Raw genomic sequence first — 16,991 nt, 5'->3', positions numbered from 1 at the left:
ACAAATACCTAGTACAAAGTTTTTCTTTATATATCCATGTATATTTCTTTTGCAGTGAGTCAAATGAACCAGAAGCAGAAGCCGAGCCAAAGAGGAAACGGGCGAAGAAAAACCAAAGCAGGTAAGAAATGTCTTTTTTCATTTCCCAAATGCATATAGTTTTTCTTCTTTAATGCATATGTATTTCTTTTGCAGTGAGTCAAATGAACCAGAATCAGAAGCCAAGCCAAAGAGGAAAAGAGCGAAGAAAAACCAAAGCGGGTAAGAAATATCTTTTCTCATTTCCAAAATGCATTTAGTTTTTCTTCATTTATGCATATGCATTTCTTTTGCAGTGAGTCAGATGAACTGCCACCCAAAACTACCAACTCCTGCAAGCTCCAGAAAACAAAGAGCTGCCCAAGAATCAGCAGAGACTAGTAAGATGCTTTTGTATTTAACAAAATTATAACAAGGACTTCTTTGTCTTGACAATCTTTTCTTCTGTTCAGGTCAGCCCAAAAAGTCAAGAGGCAGCAAGAAGAAGTAAAACTGTTCAAAATCATTGAATTTAAGGGGGCAGTAGCGTCTTTTGCACGTGTTTTGACGATTTTCGAACCTCCTGTTTAGACGTTAATATAAAGATAAGTATGAATGCCAGAGGCAAACGGCAGGCACCATTTGAAAGATAAAAGTTTTTACAACATTTTCAAAAAAAAATATTTTGTTTTAGCATTGAATTAGGATGTTTTGTGTTATATGCAAAAATGGTCTGCAAAATTACATGGTTTCACTGCGCGCACGATTGCAGCCAAAGTTTTTAACTTTTTACCAATCGGTAAAATGCATCTGAAAAAGCATGAAATTGCCCATAAAATGACCCTTGGGTTTTAATATTGGGCCAGAAAAAATGTGGTTCGTTTCCATCTTAAGTTGAAGATGAGCGTTTCAATAGTTTTTCTTGCCCAATGTTGAAACCCAAGGGTCATTTTATGGGCAATTTCATGCTTTTTCAGATGCAGTTTACCGATTGGTAAAAAGTTAAAAACTTTGGCTGCAATCGTGCGCGCAGTGACACCATGTAATTTTGCAGACCATTTTTGCATAGAACACAAAACATCCTAATTCAATGCTAAAACAAAATATTTTTTTTTGAAAATGTTGTAAAAACTTTTATCTTTCAAATGGTTCCTGCCGTTTGTCTCTGGCATTCATACTTATCTTTATATTAACGTCTAAACAGGAGGTTCGAAAATCGTCAAAACACGTGCAAATGACGCTACTGCCCCCTTAAACTCAAAATAAAAAATTATTTGCATGCTAGTATTTTTTTGAAGTTCTTCTGCTGTGTACTAGTTGACATCACTCTTGAATGTTTGAGTGAGCTGCAGAGTAATTTGAATGGCTGTATGTATCTAAGAAATTGAGTGATTTAGGCTATAAAATAACATTTGAGAGTGATCTACAGATATATCTGTTGAACAGAGTTCTTAAAATACTTCAGCTTTGATGTTAAGTGAGTAATAACATACAAAGATGATTTGGTTTGACTCATTGAACCATCCTGCAGTGCCTGGGGGGGGGGGGGGGGGGGGGGGCACGGCCTGGACGTACCCCCGTCGGGACGTTCCCCCCTGTTTTATTAGTATTTCCTACAATATATTTATTGAATATTTTTATTCGATGGATATTGTTATTAATTCTTTTCGAGTTGACAGAAATAATTACCCGTCGTCCCAGGAATATTTTTTACCTATGTTTATAATAATCATAATATTCTCTTCTCTCCTCGAGCTGCATGCGGAATTTCTAATGGTGGTGCGGGGTAGATGCGCATGCGGACCGACGGATGGCTTCCCTAAAACTCTGACACTAAAGGGTCCAACCTGTCTTAACCAAACCTAACGGGCTAGCGACAGATCTTACGCTACTCGCAACAGATCTTACGTCGTGACGGATCTTACTCTACTCGCGACAGATCTTAATCTATTCGTGATAGATCTCATCTCGCGATTGATTTTAGTCTACTTACAACAGATCTGAAGTCGTGACAGGTCCTTCTCTACTCGCGACAGATCTTCTCGTCGAGTAGACTAGTCTACTCGTCTATACTCTTAGTCTACTCGTAACAGATCTTACACTGCTCGCGCCAGCTCTTCGTCTACTTGTGGCAGACCTTTCGAGAAACTCCGCATGTAGCTCATAAGAGAGAGGAAAATATTTTTACTTTCTAAAAAATATTCTTAAATATTTTTGGGACGACGGACGATTATTTCTGTTTATTCCAGAGTGAATTAAAATAATATCCACCCAATATATTTATTCATTAAATATATTGCAAGAAATACTATAAAACAGGGGGGGGGGGGGGGAACGTCCCGACGTTTCCCCCTGGGGGTACACTTTAGTCGAAAAGCGAAGACTGAAAATAGGTTTTGGGCTGCGGTATTTAGAATGAGTTTCATCCGTAAACTTTTTATTTTTCCCAAAATTAGGGACCATAAAAAGACACCGTTTAAGGCTCAGAGAAGTGAAAAAAAAATATACGTATTAGTTTTTCTCAAATAAATCCACTTTTTTAAATTTTAAAACTTTGTAAAAAATTGGAAAAATTGTTTGAAAATTCCGTTCTGGTATGGAAAAAACTCAACTTTTTATGCTCTTTTCAAAAAAATTTAGACGGGGAAGTTTCGATGAAAAATTAAAAATGTGGAATTTTTCCTAGGTTTGAAACATAAAAACCCCAAAATCTCGGCTCCTATCAGACATAAAAGTCTGAAAATTTTTTTGGGGACTCTCTACTACTAGGGCATCTTAAAAAACCATCGGAAGCAGGATCTGAGACATTAAGGTTTTGGGCCTGGTTGCCTTGGGAAAGAATTGCTCATGGGGGAGTTTCCAGAATATGCTTCATTTCAAGCGTTACGTCTACAAGCGTAACTCAATGCTTGACTCAAGCAAAGAGTAGTTACGCTTTACTTTTACCAGAGCGGCAATATCAGTATAGTTAGCAAGTGCTAAGTGACACTGACAAAAAATACTAAGAATTATGGTAGATTACAGAAATGCGTCTGCTAATGAGAATCAGTCAGTAGAAGGCTGAGAGTGTGAGGTGTTACTTTATGCCTAACCCCAGGTGCACCGAATCCACGTACGAGCGCGCCCTGGAGCCAGGCGGCAGGACTTCGCGTACGACCTAGCCCTGCTCGTGCTGAAGACCGCCGTCCACCTTACGCCCGTGTGCTTGCCCATGCCGGGTGGCGGCGCGCTGCAGCGGCTGGCACCGGGATCGATTGGCCTGGTGGGTTCTATTGCCGGCAGAGCGAGCGGCTCTATGTGAAACGTATTCTGACTATTTTGATATCACCAGGTTGAGTACAATGGCAAGATCATCGATCCGGCGAGCACAAACTTCTTGGTGCCTGTCCATTACCGCACCACCAGCGAGTGCGAGGGGCTCGTCAGTGGCACCAGCTCGACTCAATGGGCCGAGGATGAGTTCTGCGCTGAGACCACGGTCATGGACTTGGAGGAAGGTTAGGGTGCCTCACTGCCTCAGGCTATTCCCGAAAAGCAGATGACGAAAATAACATTCCTTTTGACCCAGATCCGTTAAAATTCACACTGCAAAGCCAGTGGTAAGTTTGCTTGCCACAAAATTTGTCACCCGTTTTGAATGCCACAAATTGGCAAGCTTGGCCCATAAATGGTCCTCAGCTTGCCAAAATTAGGCAAGCTTATGAAGATTGCAGGTCAAAGCTCGCCAAATTTATGAATTCGAAATGGCTTGCCAAAATGTTGGCGAGCAAACTTACCGCTGCTTTTGCAGTGCAACTGGCGAGATTCCTGAATTTCTAAATGTTCGGGAACGGGGCAATGTTGCCGGTGTATGTATCGCCACTTTTCCTGTAATGTGAGTCGTAACAGCGCAAGCCGTGATTCAGGTGGCGCAGCCGGGACCGCGCCAATGGGCTACGCGCTTTCCGTCATGACTGACGGCCTGTGGTATCTCCGCGGCGTGTTGAGCGGCTCGCGGCAGAGCGACGTCCTTACCTTCGCCAGCCTGGACGACCCCGAAGCGCTCGAGTGGGTGGTCAACATGACTCGCCTCGACACCCAGGGCGACAAAGGTATTACAGCAGACTGAAAATAGAAAGGTCAGACTTTTGACTGTGTAAGGGGGCGGGGGGATACTGAAACGTATGACCAAAAAAGGATCATATTTTTTATCGTACCACTGATAGAGGTTAGTAGGGTAAAGTACACTGTCAAAAAAATTAAGTACAATCGACCAATTGGTTTTGGTCATTCGAACTAAAACTAATTCTTAGTCGAGTCAACTAAAATTTAGTTGAGTGTAGTCGCTGCCCACCCTGCGAGGTCCGTCAAGATGCTGCGCTCGGCCAGACAGCCTCCATCAAGTCGGTGGCGCAGTGGTTAGCGTTGTCGCACGACGTGTCAGGGTATGCGTGTTCGACACCCGCCAGAGGCTCCGATTTTTCGACACTTTAATTAAGTGTCAGTGCCTCTGGGACGCTGACGTCACATTTAGAAGGAGGTCGTGTGGTCACGTGATTCTCTCCAACCAATAGGAGAGGAGGCAGTTCTTAGTAATCTCAAAAGGATCTCGAGGAGATCGAATCAACTAAAACTAAGAAAATCGTCATCAAGTCTCCAAATCGTGTGACGTCACCGCTGCTTACATCACAAGAGCCGACTAAAGGGAACTGACTAAATATTTTGGTCAAAATTTCGACTAAGTTTTGTTTGATTCGACTAATATTTGGTCGTTTTTATCGTCCACTCATGCTCGATTGGCGTGTTCTTAATTCTACTAATTCTTAGTCGCCCTGAAAAACGACTAAATTTCTTAGTACAATCCACTAAATTTTAGTCGATTGAACTTTATTTTTTTGACAGTGTATACAGTTACCGTCAGTTGAAGAGCATCGCTTTCTTTTCGAGGGCCGCTAGGGTAGGTTATTACCTTTATTACCCGCGCGACTAGTTCCAGACACCTCAGAAGGATCTAGACAACGGAGTGGCTGACAAAGATTTCACGAAAAACTTTTTGTGTCGCTCTTATGTAACCTGAGAAAATGGTTACCAAAAACACAATTATCGGCAGTCAAAAGACAGTTATCGGCACCCAGTTAAAAAGGCAACACATGACCGAAAGTGAAGAAAATTTCTAACAGTCGCCCCTCGACATGTCACGAACCCCCTCCTGTCAAGCCTCTAAAAGAACTAGAACCATGAACATCGAGCAACCGCAAGTACAAAATTTCGTCCAAAAGCAATTTTGGAGGGTTTTGCCAAAATGATCAAAACAGTTTTTTTCGTAAAATGTTGTACTTTCGATTGCTCGATGTTCATGGTTTTAGTTCACGCGATAGCCGCTTCAATTACCTACATTTTGGCGCACATGGGGTTGAGATATCTTCATTTTTGTGGAATGAGAGACTTCCACCAGTTCGATTTTTGACGAAAATTTGATTGGTAGCTGCTCCGCTCCCTGACGTTCGATCGACGCCATTCTGGGCTGAAAATGCTTCTTTTCGTAGGGCCTTGGCACATGAAAAATCTCAATTACGTACCACAGCGCGTATGGAAGCAATCGCAAAGTCAGTTTTGGGACATTTTCAGTGTATTGCCCCCTTAAGCCCGTGCTTGCGGCATTTGAAGTGAAATATGGGGTGTTCAGCCCCCCCCCCCCCGACCAGTTTTCCCCCGCACTCCCAGACGGTTCAGAATTTTCTTGTTATTCATCGCCAATGACCTGCAACCAAGATTCAACATCCCCTCTCCCTCTCTAGGAGCCGCCCTAGTGAACTGGTGTGCATATCCATTTGGGAGCTTCTTAGAAAGTTTTTGTGACACTTGTGTCGCTTGCCCACACCCCATTTTCACCCAATGCCTTTTGTATCATTGTAGCAGGTTGGAGACCGGCCCAAGAGACGTCTGGCACAAGCCCGACTACTCCATCTGCAACGAAAATGAGTATCACGACGCCAGCGGCCAACCTGCCCACCACACTGCCCACCGATTCACCGCTACAAAAGGTACACCCGTTGGTACATCCAGGCAAAAATATTCTTGTGACAGTGTGTGTCTTCTGGAAATAAGGAGAGATGCTTTCACTGAAGTACTCTGTACTCTGCGAACACTGCAAATGCAAAGGCGATACTTAAGTACATTTTTTGGTGATACAATTGAGTATTGCCAACAAACAGCATTACGGAAAAGTATTGCCCTCAGAACGGCGATACACGGAAGTATCGCCAAAATTTGGCGATACTTTCGCCAAAACCGCGTCATTAAGCTTAGGACTTGTCCCCTGGATTTGTTCAACGTTTAATGCCAAATCGTGGCAATACTCCGAAGTATCGCCAAATTTTGGCGATACTTTTGTGTATTGCCGTTTTAAAGGCAATACTTTTCCGTAAGGCCGTTTATTGGCGATACTCAATTGTACCGCCAAAAAAGGTACCATAAGTATTGCCTTTGGATTTGCAGTTAACTCAAGTGTCGACATAGTAAACTCCACCTGGAGTCAACCTGGCATGTACATTCATTCCACCTGGAGTCAACCGGGCATGTACACTCCACCTGGCATCAACATGGCATGTACACTGTTGCTGAAGTCCCCTACCCTTTGAACGTAAAGCAGAGCAACAGTGTACTTGCAGGTAAACGCCACCCGGCCTGGCGTGTACTTGGCAAGCATGCTCCAGCCTGGAGTGTATACATGCCAGGCTGAGTCCAGGTGGAGTGTACATGCTAGGTTGACTCCAGGCGGAGTGTACTATGTCGACACTTGAGTTTGTAGAGTAGGTTTTTGCGAGATTAACCACGCATATACATTTCTGCGCGACATCGCACGATTTTGTGCGCTACAAATGTTCTCTACGTGTTCTCCAAATAAAGGCTTTGTAAGCCTTCGCACGTTGCCCTAGGCAACCTTCGCGATATTTTTCTGTTATTTGCTTCGTTGCCGCAGTGCGGCCAGACGACGCTGCCACTGGCCTCCCTGAGCGCCAATCAGAGCCTGCCTGGCCACCTACCCTGGACCGTGGGCGTGTACGTCCAATCGGATCGGAGTGACAACGACTACGATGTGTACGCTGGGGCCCTGGTGGCAGACAACGTTGTGATGACTGGTCAGTGCCGGACTTACACCACCGTCATGGAGGGGGAGGGAGAGATGAGGCACTGAGGTCAAATTACCTCAATTTGAGGGTCATTAGTACAAAATGAAGTCTGCGCGCTGAAAGCTTAACCATTCCGCAATAACAGAAACTAAGTGCCTTTTAGGGTTTTCTCGAAAGTCGGTGCTCCACGGCGGGCCCTAACTCTGATCTCATTTGCAGACGGTAACGGTGTGGTGGTTCCTTATGGGCGGAGGAACGACACTGGAGATGTCCGTCTTGTGGCCCCAGGAAAGCTGCATGTGGTGTGGATGAGCCCCAACGGAAAGAAGAGACGGGTTGAGGTAAGAGCGACCTCGTAGCGACCACGAGGGAAACTTTTCAGAAGATCCGATCGGGTCATTTCCATGTAAAGAAACTTATCGTGAACGAAAGGGAATTAGTCCAAGTTGGATCATTTGGGCGGGATAGGCAATGTTGGTGAAATTCACGTGTGCATTGAATATAAGATTCTATGTAGGTGATTTGCATCGAAACATACATTTTTGGGCCCTGAATTCCGTGAAAATATGAAGTTTGTCCAAACTACCTTTTTTTGGTAAATTTATGTTTTAGTCCGCCTAAAAAAGAAATCCTTAAGCCTGCAACGCTTAGTCTAAGGAAGTCACCAACATATCAAGAGCATTTTTGATCGGAGTCAATTAACCTCTCCTGTGGCTCTGCTGAGCCACGTAAAGAGAGGAACAAAAGATGCACGTTTTGACAGTGGCGGATCCAGAGGCGGTCTATTGGTGGTGGTGGTGGTGGTGGTGGCAAAGTAGCGCCTTTTGCCTACTTACAGGGGCAAAGTAGCACTTTTTGCCTACCTTTCAGGCGGCTATCTAGGGCAAAAAACCCTTTGCGCTCCCCCCCCCCCAAAAAAAAAAAAAAAAAAAAAAACAATCCGCGCCTGCGCTTTGATGCAAACCGCACCCACGAAAACGGACAAGGTACACTGTGGCAAAAAGCTACGGAGAATTCTGTAAACAGCTTGTGGTAATTCTCCGTAGCCCCCTTATCAATATTCTCCATAGGCTCTTACAGTATTTTCCGTAGAACCGCACAGTATTCTCCGTAGGACCTTACAGTGATCTCCGTAAGACTATACAGTCTTCTAGGTCCTACGGAGAAGACTGTGCGGACTTACAGAGAATACTGTGCGGCCCTACGGAGAATACTGTAAGAGCCTACGGAGAATATTGATAGAGGGCTACGGAGAATCCTGGCAAAAAAATTAACAGAATTTTCCGTACCTTTTTGCCACAGTGTACGACCTTCTGATTCGGACCACGGTGATTATGACCGTAGGTTGTCATTTGTTTTTCCCCCGAGTATTGACCCACACGTAGGACTTGAGGTTCCATGCGCTTTAATATTTGCCTCGCTTTGCTACTAGGTGGCCTCCCTGCACGTGCATGAGCGCGACCGCGGAGCGGCCCGCGACCATGCCTGGAACGTGGCGCTGCTGGTGCTCAAGACCCCCATCAAGAATGGAACCTTGGCCTGCCTCGACCTGGCCGGCCGCGCACCAGCTCAGCCACCTCTTGTCCCAGAAAACGTAGGCGTGGTCAGTATTCCTACATCTGAAGAGCGCAATTTTCAACATACACTCTACCAAAAATGTCCTGTAAATGCCGTTAATTTATTACCAGTTTTCACTGTAGGTCAATTCACAGCGTTTACTGTGAACTGCTCACGGGATTCACTGTGATCTTGTTCGCGGTGTTCACTGTGATCTGGTCCCCAGTAAACACTGTGAGTTTGACGCCGCTGAGCACCGAAGGACTGCAAATCAGGCTCCAATTCACGGCGTTTTCTGTGGCCAGATCACAGTGAACACTGTAACCGAGATCACAGTGAACGCCGTGAACTAGTTCACAGCAAACGCCGTGAATTGCATAACAGCAAACATTGGTAATAAATTAACGGCGTTGACCGGACATTTTTTGTAGAGTGTAGTGTAGGGTAACGGCACCCTGGACATTTTCAAAATAGTTTCTACGTCCTAAACACCGTTAGAAATGAGCTCGGAACTTTTATGGAGAAAAACTCTATAATCACGTTCATGGAGACTCCGTTCCAATTCCATCATTTTTTCGGAGAGATTTTCTTAGGGCTTAAGGGAGGACCCTGGTGAAAAAATGGCCAAAATTGCCAAAAATAGTATTTTTAAAGTTCATAGATAAAAATGTGCATAGACGGTTTCAGATTCAACTGGTTGAACACCTTTAAGCTAAGTGGGTAGTTTTTGGAAAGAAATAACATTAAGATCAGTTGTCGTTGGCTTATACGCTCAACTTCACAGCTTTGCTCAGCCGACAAAAAATTTTGTCGTAGAAAGACTTCCTGCGTTCCTGGTTGACACCTACATGAGTCGTCTTGCATGGACTCTATTCATTGATGAATTGTCGACAAATTTTAAAGACGGAATCTTGATATAAGCCCAACTTTATTTTACAAACCCAGAAAAGTTAAAAGAATAGGAGAAAACCTCACCTTTTTGAAATGTTAAAACTAGAAACTTTGTATCTCAGGACAGAAGTTGAATTAGAAAATTCCGTAACTAAAATCTGTTCTATACATCTTTAGGACAACCCAAGAACAATTTCAAGACTTTCCGCCCCAATAAAAGACACAGGAAGATTTTTAACCAACGCTCTAACAAACATCAAAGTGGCACTTTTTTTAGAGACCGTTGAACATTTTGGATTGAATTTTGTTTTGGGAACTCACCATAATGTACCTAATAATGTAAGCAAAGTTGCAGCTTTCTTATCTAATCCAGGCTACACGTTTTGATCAACAATGTAGATTTTTTTACGGAAATAACTGTGCACTGCAAGAAAAAGTGTGAATAGTACAACAAAAACTGTATAAGAAAAGTACACCATGGATTGTGATTGTTTAAAGTAAAACGAGAATTGTACAAGGTTGAAATTCAAGGGGATTGACACGACCTGAACCTCATGTCGTCAGAACTTGATGAAAGTTGGCTCAAATGTTACCCCCATAGGGGTAAGTAAGCCCACAAAATTTGAACCCTCTAGCTCAACTAACATGGGCGCAGTGAGCAATCTAATTTTCGCCTGAAATTCATTTTCACCTTTTTCAGCAAAATGCACATTTTTGGAAAAGTCGTCGCGCTGGCCGCCTCGACGGCCTTTCTTCCGCCTGATCGACGTTCCTAGACTCAAAGTTGTCTGGGGAATCCGAATCTGGCGTCGGTTTTCCGCTAGCGTTCCGATAAAATTCCGAAAATGGCACTTTTTTACGGAAATTTAGTTATTTCAGGGGTTTACGCGACAGGCCGTATCCACTAGCCCCCAATCCAAACATGCCCGTTTCAACTTTTTTTCAGTTAGGGGACACCATAAGCTTAATTTTAAGTTGGGCCCCGATATTGTGTATGGGTCTCGTTTAGGAGCTAGCCCTATGCCCAACTTTTGACTTTTTCCCTAAAATTTGTTTTTCTGTGAAACCTTTAAAAAGGCATGGCATCCTCAAAAATCGTCCTAGGCGGCCAATAAAGTAGTCTAACGGACGCAGAATTTCCCGAGGATCACGATGCTGCACGTGCATTTGAGTTTTGGGGCCTCAAACACAGTCAAAACTCCAAAAAAAAAAAAACAAATTTATGTCAAATGCCACAAAATGTTAAATGGCAATTTCGACCCTTTTCCCCGTCGCAAGGCCGCTTTGCCGTTGCCTAATCGGACTCCTTGGAGTTTCCACTTTGAGAATAAGCAGGAAAGGGTCAGCAGCCCAGCGGCGGCCAACGTGTGGCCGCCGCTAGAGAGACCAAATGAGCGGACACTGCTGTCGGTGGCTGTTGGGACGTGTTGCGAGCCGAAGCTTTTTTCGGCTTCCGAAGATACCCGAACTCGTTGCCGAACGCTCGTTGAAACCTCTCTTTCCGAGTCGACGCCCGCCTGTTTCGGAAGCAGACCAACAGAAACCACCGCCTCACCCCTCGCCCGCTATCTGTCACAAACCGTCCCGACAGGTGCTGCCCTCTGGTAGGCAAGGGTTCAATCAAGCGGCTGTCGTTCAGCTCCGAGCGACCCGTCGGCTGCTCTTCGGGTCGCTTCGGCATCCGAGCCTGGCGAGCTTTGCCGGATCCGCCCGCCCGGCTCGGCGCTGAACGGAGCCGAAGCTCGCACCTTCGTTTGTTTCCGGACAAACGGACAGCCAAGTCCACTCGTTTGGTCTCTCTAGCCACCGCCACACTGGAAACTGCGGACTTCCCCGTAAGGACGAGGCACCGCGCCGCCCAGGTAGGCAACCAGTTTGACGCACCCCTCGGCCACGGGCGGTGGAGGTCGCACGCGCCGCCCGGGTAGGCAACCAGTCTGACGCGCTAGGCCCGAGATTAAGTGGGGGTGGGGAGGGGGAGGGGAAGGGACGGTAGCGGGGGGGTGGAGGGTGAGACAACCGTCGACTGCACTGTTAAAAAAAGTGCTGTAAATTAACAGCACTTATGCTGTTAAGTTTGATAGCAGCACAACTTGTTTTATTACAAGCATGTTGTAGCCCTCGGTGCTGTTTTCTGACAGTCCGATTGTAATAAAACAATACTTCTTAGGAGTCTTCGACGATGTCTTCCCAACATTTGTAGTGATTTCATCGTGCTGTTATTAAACAAGACACTTGTAACCTGACAACAAAATATGTTTTAAGATTGCAAAAGGCTGTTTCTAAACATGAAACCTGTTCAACGACAACACAACTATTTTGAATGACGATTACATTCTTGTTACTTGACAAGGAAATTGTTATGAAACGAAAGTGCTGTTTCTGGATGGGTTTCCCGTTCAGACACAAAACAATACTGTTGTTTTATAACAGCATTACTGTAGGTGATTGTGTTGTAATATTACAGTGGATTTTTGACGGTGTGTTAGTGTTGTTAGTGTGTTGTTGTTGTTGGTGGTGGTGTATTGTGTTTTTGTGGCTGCTGCTATGTAGGTTATCACTTTTCGGCTTGAGGCCATAAGAAAGGAGCTCTCTCTGTGTGCGTTCGGGCTCGCCTGAAAAGAAACATGAGGATTTAACTTCAGTTGAGGTTAAAAGAACTAGTACATTTATCAAGGTGGAACAACATACCCCCTACCGGCTTCCGCATCCTGAACCGATATGTAGATAAAACCTTCAACGGGATTAACAGGCGAGCCCGAACGCACACAGAGAGAGTTCCTTTCTTATGGCCTCAAGCCGAAAAGCGATCAACTACAAAGCAGCAGCCACAAAAACACAATACACCACCACCAACAACAACACACTAACAACACTAACAGTCCACGGTTGTCTCACCCTCCACCCCCACCCCCCGCTACCGTCCCTTCCCCTCCCCCACCCTACCCCCACTTAATCTCGGGCCTAGCGCGTCAGACTGGTTGCCTACCCGTGCGGCGCGTACGACCTCCACCGCCCGTGGCCGAGGGGTGCGTCAAACTGGTTGCCTACCTGGGCGGCGCGGTGCCTCGTCCTTACGGGGAAGTCCGCAGTTTCCAGTGTGGCGGCGGCCACACGTTGGCCGCCGCTGGGCTGCTGACCCTTTCCTGCTTATTCTCAAAGTGGAAACTCCAAGGAGTCCGATTAGGCAACGGCAAAGCGGCCTTGCGAGGGGGAAAAAGGGTCGAAATTGCCGTTCAACATTTTGTGGCATTTGACATAAATTTTGTTGTTTTTTGGAGTTTTGACTGTGTTTGAGGCCCCAAAACTCAAATGCACGTGCAGCATCGTGATCCTCGGGAAATTCTGCGTCCGTTAGACTACTTTATTGGCCGCCTAGGACGATTTTTGAGGATGCCATGCCTTTTTAAAGGTTTCACAGAAAAACAAATTTTAGGGAAAAAGTCAAAAGTTGGGCATAGGGCTAGCTCCTAAACGAGACCCATACACAATATCGGGGCCCAACTTAAAATTAAGCTTATGGTGTCCCCTAACTGAAAAAAAGTTGAAACGGGCATGTTTGGATTGGGGGCTAGTGGATACGGCCTGTCGCGTAAACCCCTAAAATAACTAAATTTCCGTAAAAAAGTGCCATTTTCGGAATTTTATCGGAACGCTAGCGGAAAACCGACGCCAGATTCGGATTCCCCAGACAATTTTGAGTCTAGGAACGTCGATCAGGCGGAAGAAAGGCCGTCGGGGCGGCCAGCGCGACGACTTTTCCAAAAATGTGCATTTTGCTGAAAAAGGTGAAAATGAATTTCAGGCGAAAATTAGATTGCTCACTGCGCCCATGTTAGTTGAGCTAGAGGGTTCAAATTTTGTGGGCTTACTTACCCCTATGGGGGTAACATTTGAGCCAACTTTCATCAAGTTCTGACGACATGAGGTTCAGGTCGTGTCAATCCCCTTGAATTTTACCCACAAACCACAACGAGGCCTGGACTGCCCAGCACTCGTCATGCCGGTTCCATTGTACAATAATTGTTGTACTTTGGAAGTACAGTAAATTCCTGATAAAAAATTGTCAATAATTTGCGTACTTTTGTTGTGGTTTTTTCATGCAGTGTACCGCCCCAAATAGCAGGGTTACTGCAAACTGTTCCTTGTTTGGAGGGGTAAGGTTGGCCTGGCCGTTTGCAGACGGAGACATGGCGCGGAAACTTCGTCTCAGACCGCCGCGTCCTGGTCGCGCTGTCCACCCTCGGCTTGGAGGACTGTCATGCCAGACTGCTTGGTCGGTGGGAGTCAGAAGGGCGCTCCCTCACGGACGACAGAATCTGCACGGCGAAGGCCAGCGGTACGCCTGGTTTCACTACAAACTGAAGTGTGTACTGTACTCAGTATCAGTATGAGCAGGGGGTGGCAACGCTGTACACGCATTCTGAGGCCATGTTTGACCCCCCCCCCCCCAAAAATCGTGCATTGCAAGAAAAAGTGTGCATAGTACAACAAAAGTGCAACAAAAACTGTACAATTCAAGTACAACAAGGATTGTACAAAGTACAACTAGAATTGTACAAACCACAACCAGCCCTGCACTGCCTAGCACTCGTCATGCCGGTTCCGTTGTACTTTGTACAACAATTGTTGTACTTGAAAAGTACACTAAATTCCTGATAAAAAATTTGCCAGAAATTTGTGTACTTTTGTTATGGTTATTTTCTGCAGTGTGGCACTTTTCAAGGAGATTCTCTCTGAGCCCCGCAAAGGAATCGGATGAAACTTGAGTGCAGCATCTAGTTAAAAGGTCATTTTAAAGTAATAATTAAACATAAGCGCACATACAATCAATTCACCCCTCAAAACCGCATCACAAAAACAAGAGAAAAGTGGGGTTTCACTAAAAACGCTGCAAGAAAACTGTCTACTTATATTTTCAAAACGTTAATCTTGGAAAGTTTTGGAGTCTTTGAGTTGAAACCGGGCCTAAACACTTTATCAATTCACATGTTATCGTAATAACAAAATAGCTCAGCTTTACTGGACTTGGTACTTTAGACTCGTCGAAGTAGACTTATGTTCCGGCGGGAGGGGAAGGGGGGGGGGGTCCGACATGGCGTCAAGAAAGATGGAGGGCGTTGCCACCCCCTACAGATGTATACTCAGCTAAGTACGCAGATGCATACTTGGAAGAGTTAGGTATTCGTTTGTAGATGTGTAAGCTGAGAATGCACTGCACTTGTACAAGTTTAACTTGGTACCCACTTTAGTTTGTAGAGTTCCTGACCGTATTCCGGCCGAGTCGCATAGCTTGTGACTCCTGTTGCTTGCAGAGGAGGTGTGGAAAGGTGCGGCCTTGCTGGCGCGTCGGGGCGACTCTTGGTTCCTGCGCGGCATCCTTTGCTTCAGTTTCGCGGACGGACACGTCTTCACGGACTTGAATGGAGACAGCGTCAGGAACTGGCTGCGCGAGAAGCTACACTCCTCGTGGAACAATGACCTACCGGAAGTCAAAACAATCTCGCCACTGCCCGGCGCAAGGCACTTCTTCTTCGATGGCCTCGCGCTGGACCTGGGGCTCATCTCGCTCTTCGTGGTCATTGCTGCAGCGGGGGCTTACTTCTTGCTGATCACGTTCTGGCCGAACAGAAGCCATCATGTCATGGCTTCACGCTGCCAATGCTTCGCAGCCTGCAAGCGCCTGGTGCCAACGCCTGCTGCGAGGCACGCGAACACGGTCGCCACGGACCAGGACAGTTACGTCGACCAGCATGGCAACAGCGACGACGAAGAGACCAGACCAGCTCTCGCCGTAATCTTCAACAACGAGGCGGGTGCGCAAATCCAAGCACGCGAGTGATGTTAGACCGGCGACGCGGTTGGGATACTGCCACGGCTACCTACACTTAGAATCTAAACGTTATGAATATAGCGTCAATGAAAAAGCATTGCACATAAAGTGCATAATGCATTCCCATCCCCATGCATTAGCATAGGGCATTTTCGGGACGCATTGCACGAAAGGTGCAGTATGGTTGAGGCATCGCACGCATAGGGGTCATTCTACAGAAATGTTACAATTTGATGTCCCTGCCCCTTTGTGACGAAACGGTTCGTCCTAGAAAGACGCGGTTTGCGCGGTGAGATGGTGCTTTTTCTGCTTCAAAATGATCCACTATTGGGTTTGAAAGTTTCTGAGGTTTTCAGATGGCTGTGGCCTCCGGAAGGTGCAAAATGTAAACACTGAAAAAAGTTGTCGTAATTTTATGACATATTGGCGATGAATGCTTCATAATTTTAAGAATGGCTCGTTTTATGCTCACTATGAAAAAATCATAAATGAACAATTATGAACCTTTCATATTTTGGTTGAAAAAAGTGCCTGAAAATGCCCGAAAGGTATTCAGATTTTACGAACCATTCATAAAATAATGAACCATTCATCGTTCAATTGTTCCTAAATTTACGATTTTTTAATGGGAAAATAGTGTACAAGAATGGCTCATATAAAACTTTACGAAACATTCATAATTTTATGAACGATTCGTAAAATTATGAATTATTCATACAACATTATGAAGCATTCGTACAATTACGAATGGCTGGTGATGCTGTTACGTTAAAATTGGGGAATGAAACATTCATTTTGGGGTGTTTATGAATTATTCATTTTTTGAATGAAGCATTCATAAAATAATGAGTGTTTCATAAAAATAATGAATCATTCGTCGTGAAATTATTCGTAAAATTATGAATTTTATGTGGGAAAATACTATACAAGAATGGTTCGTAATATTACGACTTTTTTTCTCTCAGTGAACTCCGTGGCTGTCCCGATGCGTAGTTAACTAAGTTTGCGCCTCTCGTACGTCTAAACGAGACGCAGGACAATCATTCCCGACGGCTCTATTTGCTAAGGCACTTTCATACTTTAACTTAATCCCACTGACTTTAGTAAAAAGTTTGAAGCTTTGTGCCTGCACAGAATTAACTTTCGTCCCGAAGTTTTTACTTCCCTAAAATCCACATGTGCACTGTAACGAGTATGGCACTACAGGAGACAAACGGGAAGTCGCAGCTTCAATCTGAAGACTGCAATGGATTCCGGATGAAAAAACACATCTAGCCACCAAGTTTGAAGGATGTGAGTCCAATGGCTAGCATCTGATTGGTACCCAAATTTCAAAAAGGGGGTCGCGTATTTTTTTTTTTTGTATGTAAACTCCGTACCCGATTTGCCACGGATCCCCTGTGCGTCAAACTTTCGAAATGTGGATAAAAACAATGCTTTGGTGGTCCTTTAGTCAGCTGTGTATGCGCGTTCTACTGTTCCAACTCATACGGCTGCAATCGAGGGGTTACCCACTCGGTACTTGGGCGTACACACGATTCCGGATTCCCGCGATTCCTGAACAAATCTTGCATAAAAGC

General features: G+C 45.2%; 1 protein-coding gene and 1 long non-coding RNA gene across 3 annotated transcripts; both read left to right on the top strand.

Annotated features, from left to right (window-relative positions):
- Positions 1-214: 214 nt before the first annotated feature.
- LOC117649849 lies at positions 215-555 on the top strand. The gene is made up of 3 exons (XR_004588009.1): positions 215-261; positions 336-419; positions 492-555. It is a non-coding gene; the product is annotated as an uncharacterized LOC117649849 (long non-coding RNA).
- Positions 556-2,831: 2,276 nt separating this feature from the next.
- On the top strand, positions 2,832-16,045 carry LOC117649706. 2 transcript variants are annotated; one of them, XM_034392678.1, is made up of 9 exons: positions 2,832-3,280; positions 3,350-3,515; positions 3,924-4,109; positions 5,914-6,041; positions 6,989-7,139; positions 7,350-7,471; positions 8,563-8,733; positions 13,761-13,917; positions 14,894-16,045. In XM_034392678.1, exons 1-9 carry the CDS (start codon positions 3,230-3,232, stop codon positions 15,418-15,420), a joined length of 1,659 nt encoding a protein of 552 aa, XP_034248569.1. In that variant the 5' UTR covers positions 2,832-3,229; the 3' UTR covers positions 15,421-16,045. The 2 variants fall into 2 exon arrangements, with proteins under 2 accessions (XP_034248569.1, XP_034248568.1); XM_034392677.1 differs by having other exon boundaries at positions 2,833-3,280; positions 6,980-7,139.
- The last annotated feature ends 946 nt before the right edge of the window (positions 16,046-16,991 follow it).

This window comes from Thrips palmi, unplaced genomic scaffold (assembly GCF_012932325.1).
Source record: "Thrips palmi isolate BJ-2018 unplaced genomic scaffold, TpBJ-2018v1 HiC_scaffold_4, whole genome shotgun sequence".
Classification (NCBI taxonomy): domain Eukaryota; kingdom Metazoa; phylum Arthropoda; class Insecta; order Thysanoptera; family Thripidae; genus Thrips; species Thrips palmi.
This window is presented reverse-complemented; position numbering and strand designations above follow the sequence as displayed.

Bases quoted from the DNA above. Each gene is read 5' to 3' on its own strand.
- LOC117649706 (XM_034392677.1), top strand. From the start codon at position 3,230: ATGCCGGGTGGCGGCGCGCTGCAGCGGCTGGCACCGGGATCGATTGGC. The intron at 4,110-5,913 runs GTATTACAGCAG...GTATCATTGTAG, and splicing joins CGACACCCAGGGCGACAAAG to CAGGTTGGAGACCGGCCCAA. The intron at 7,140-7,349 runs GTCAGTGCCGGA...TCTCATTTGCAG, and splicing joins AGACAACGTTGTGATGACTG to ACGGTAACGGTGTGGTGGTT.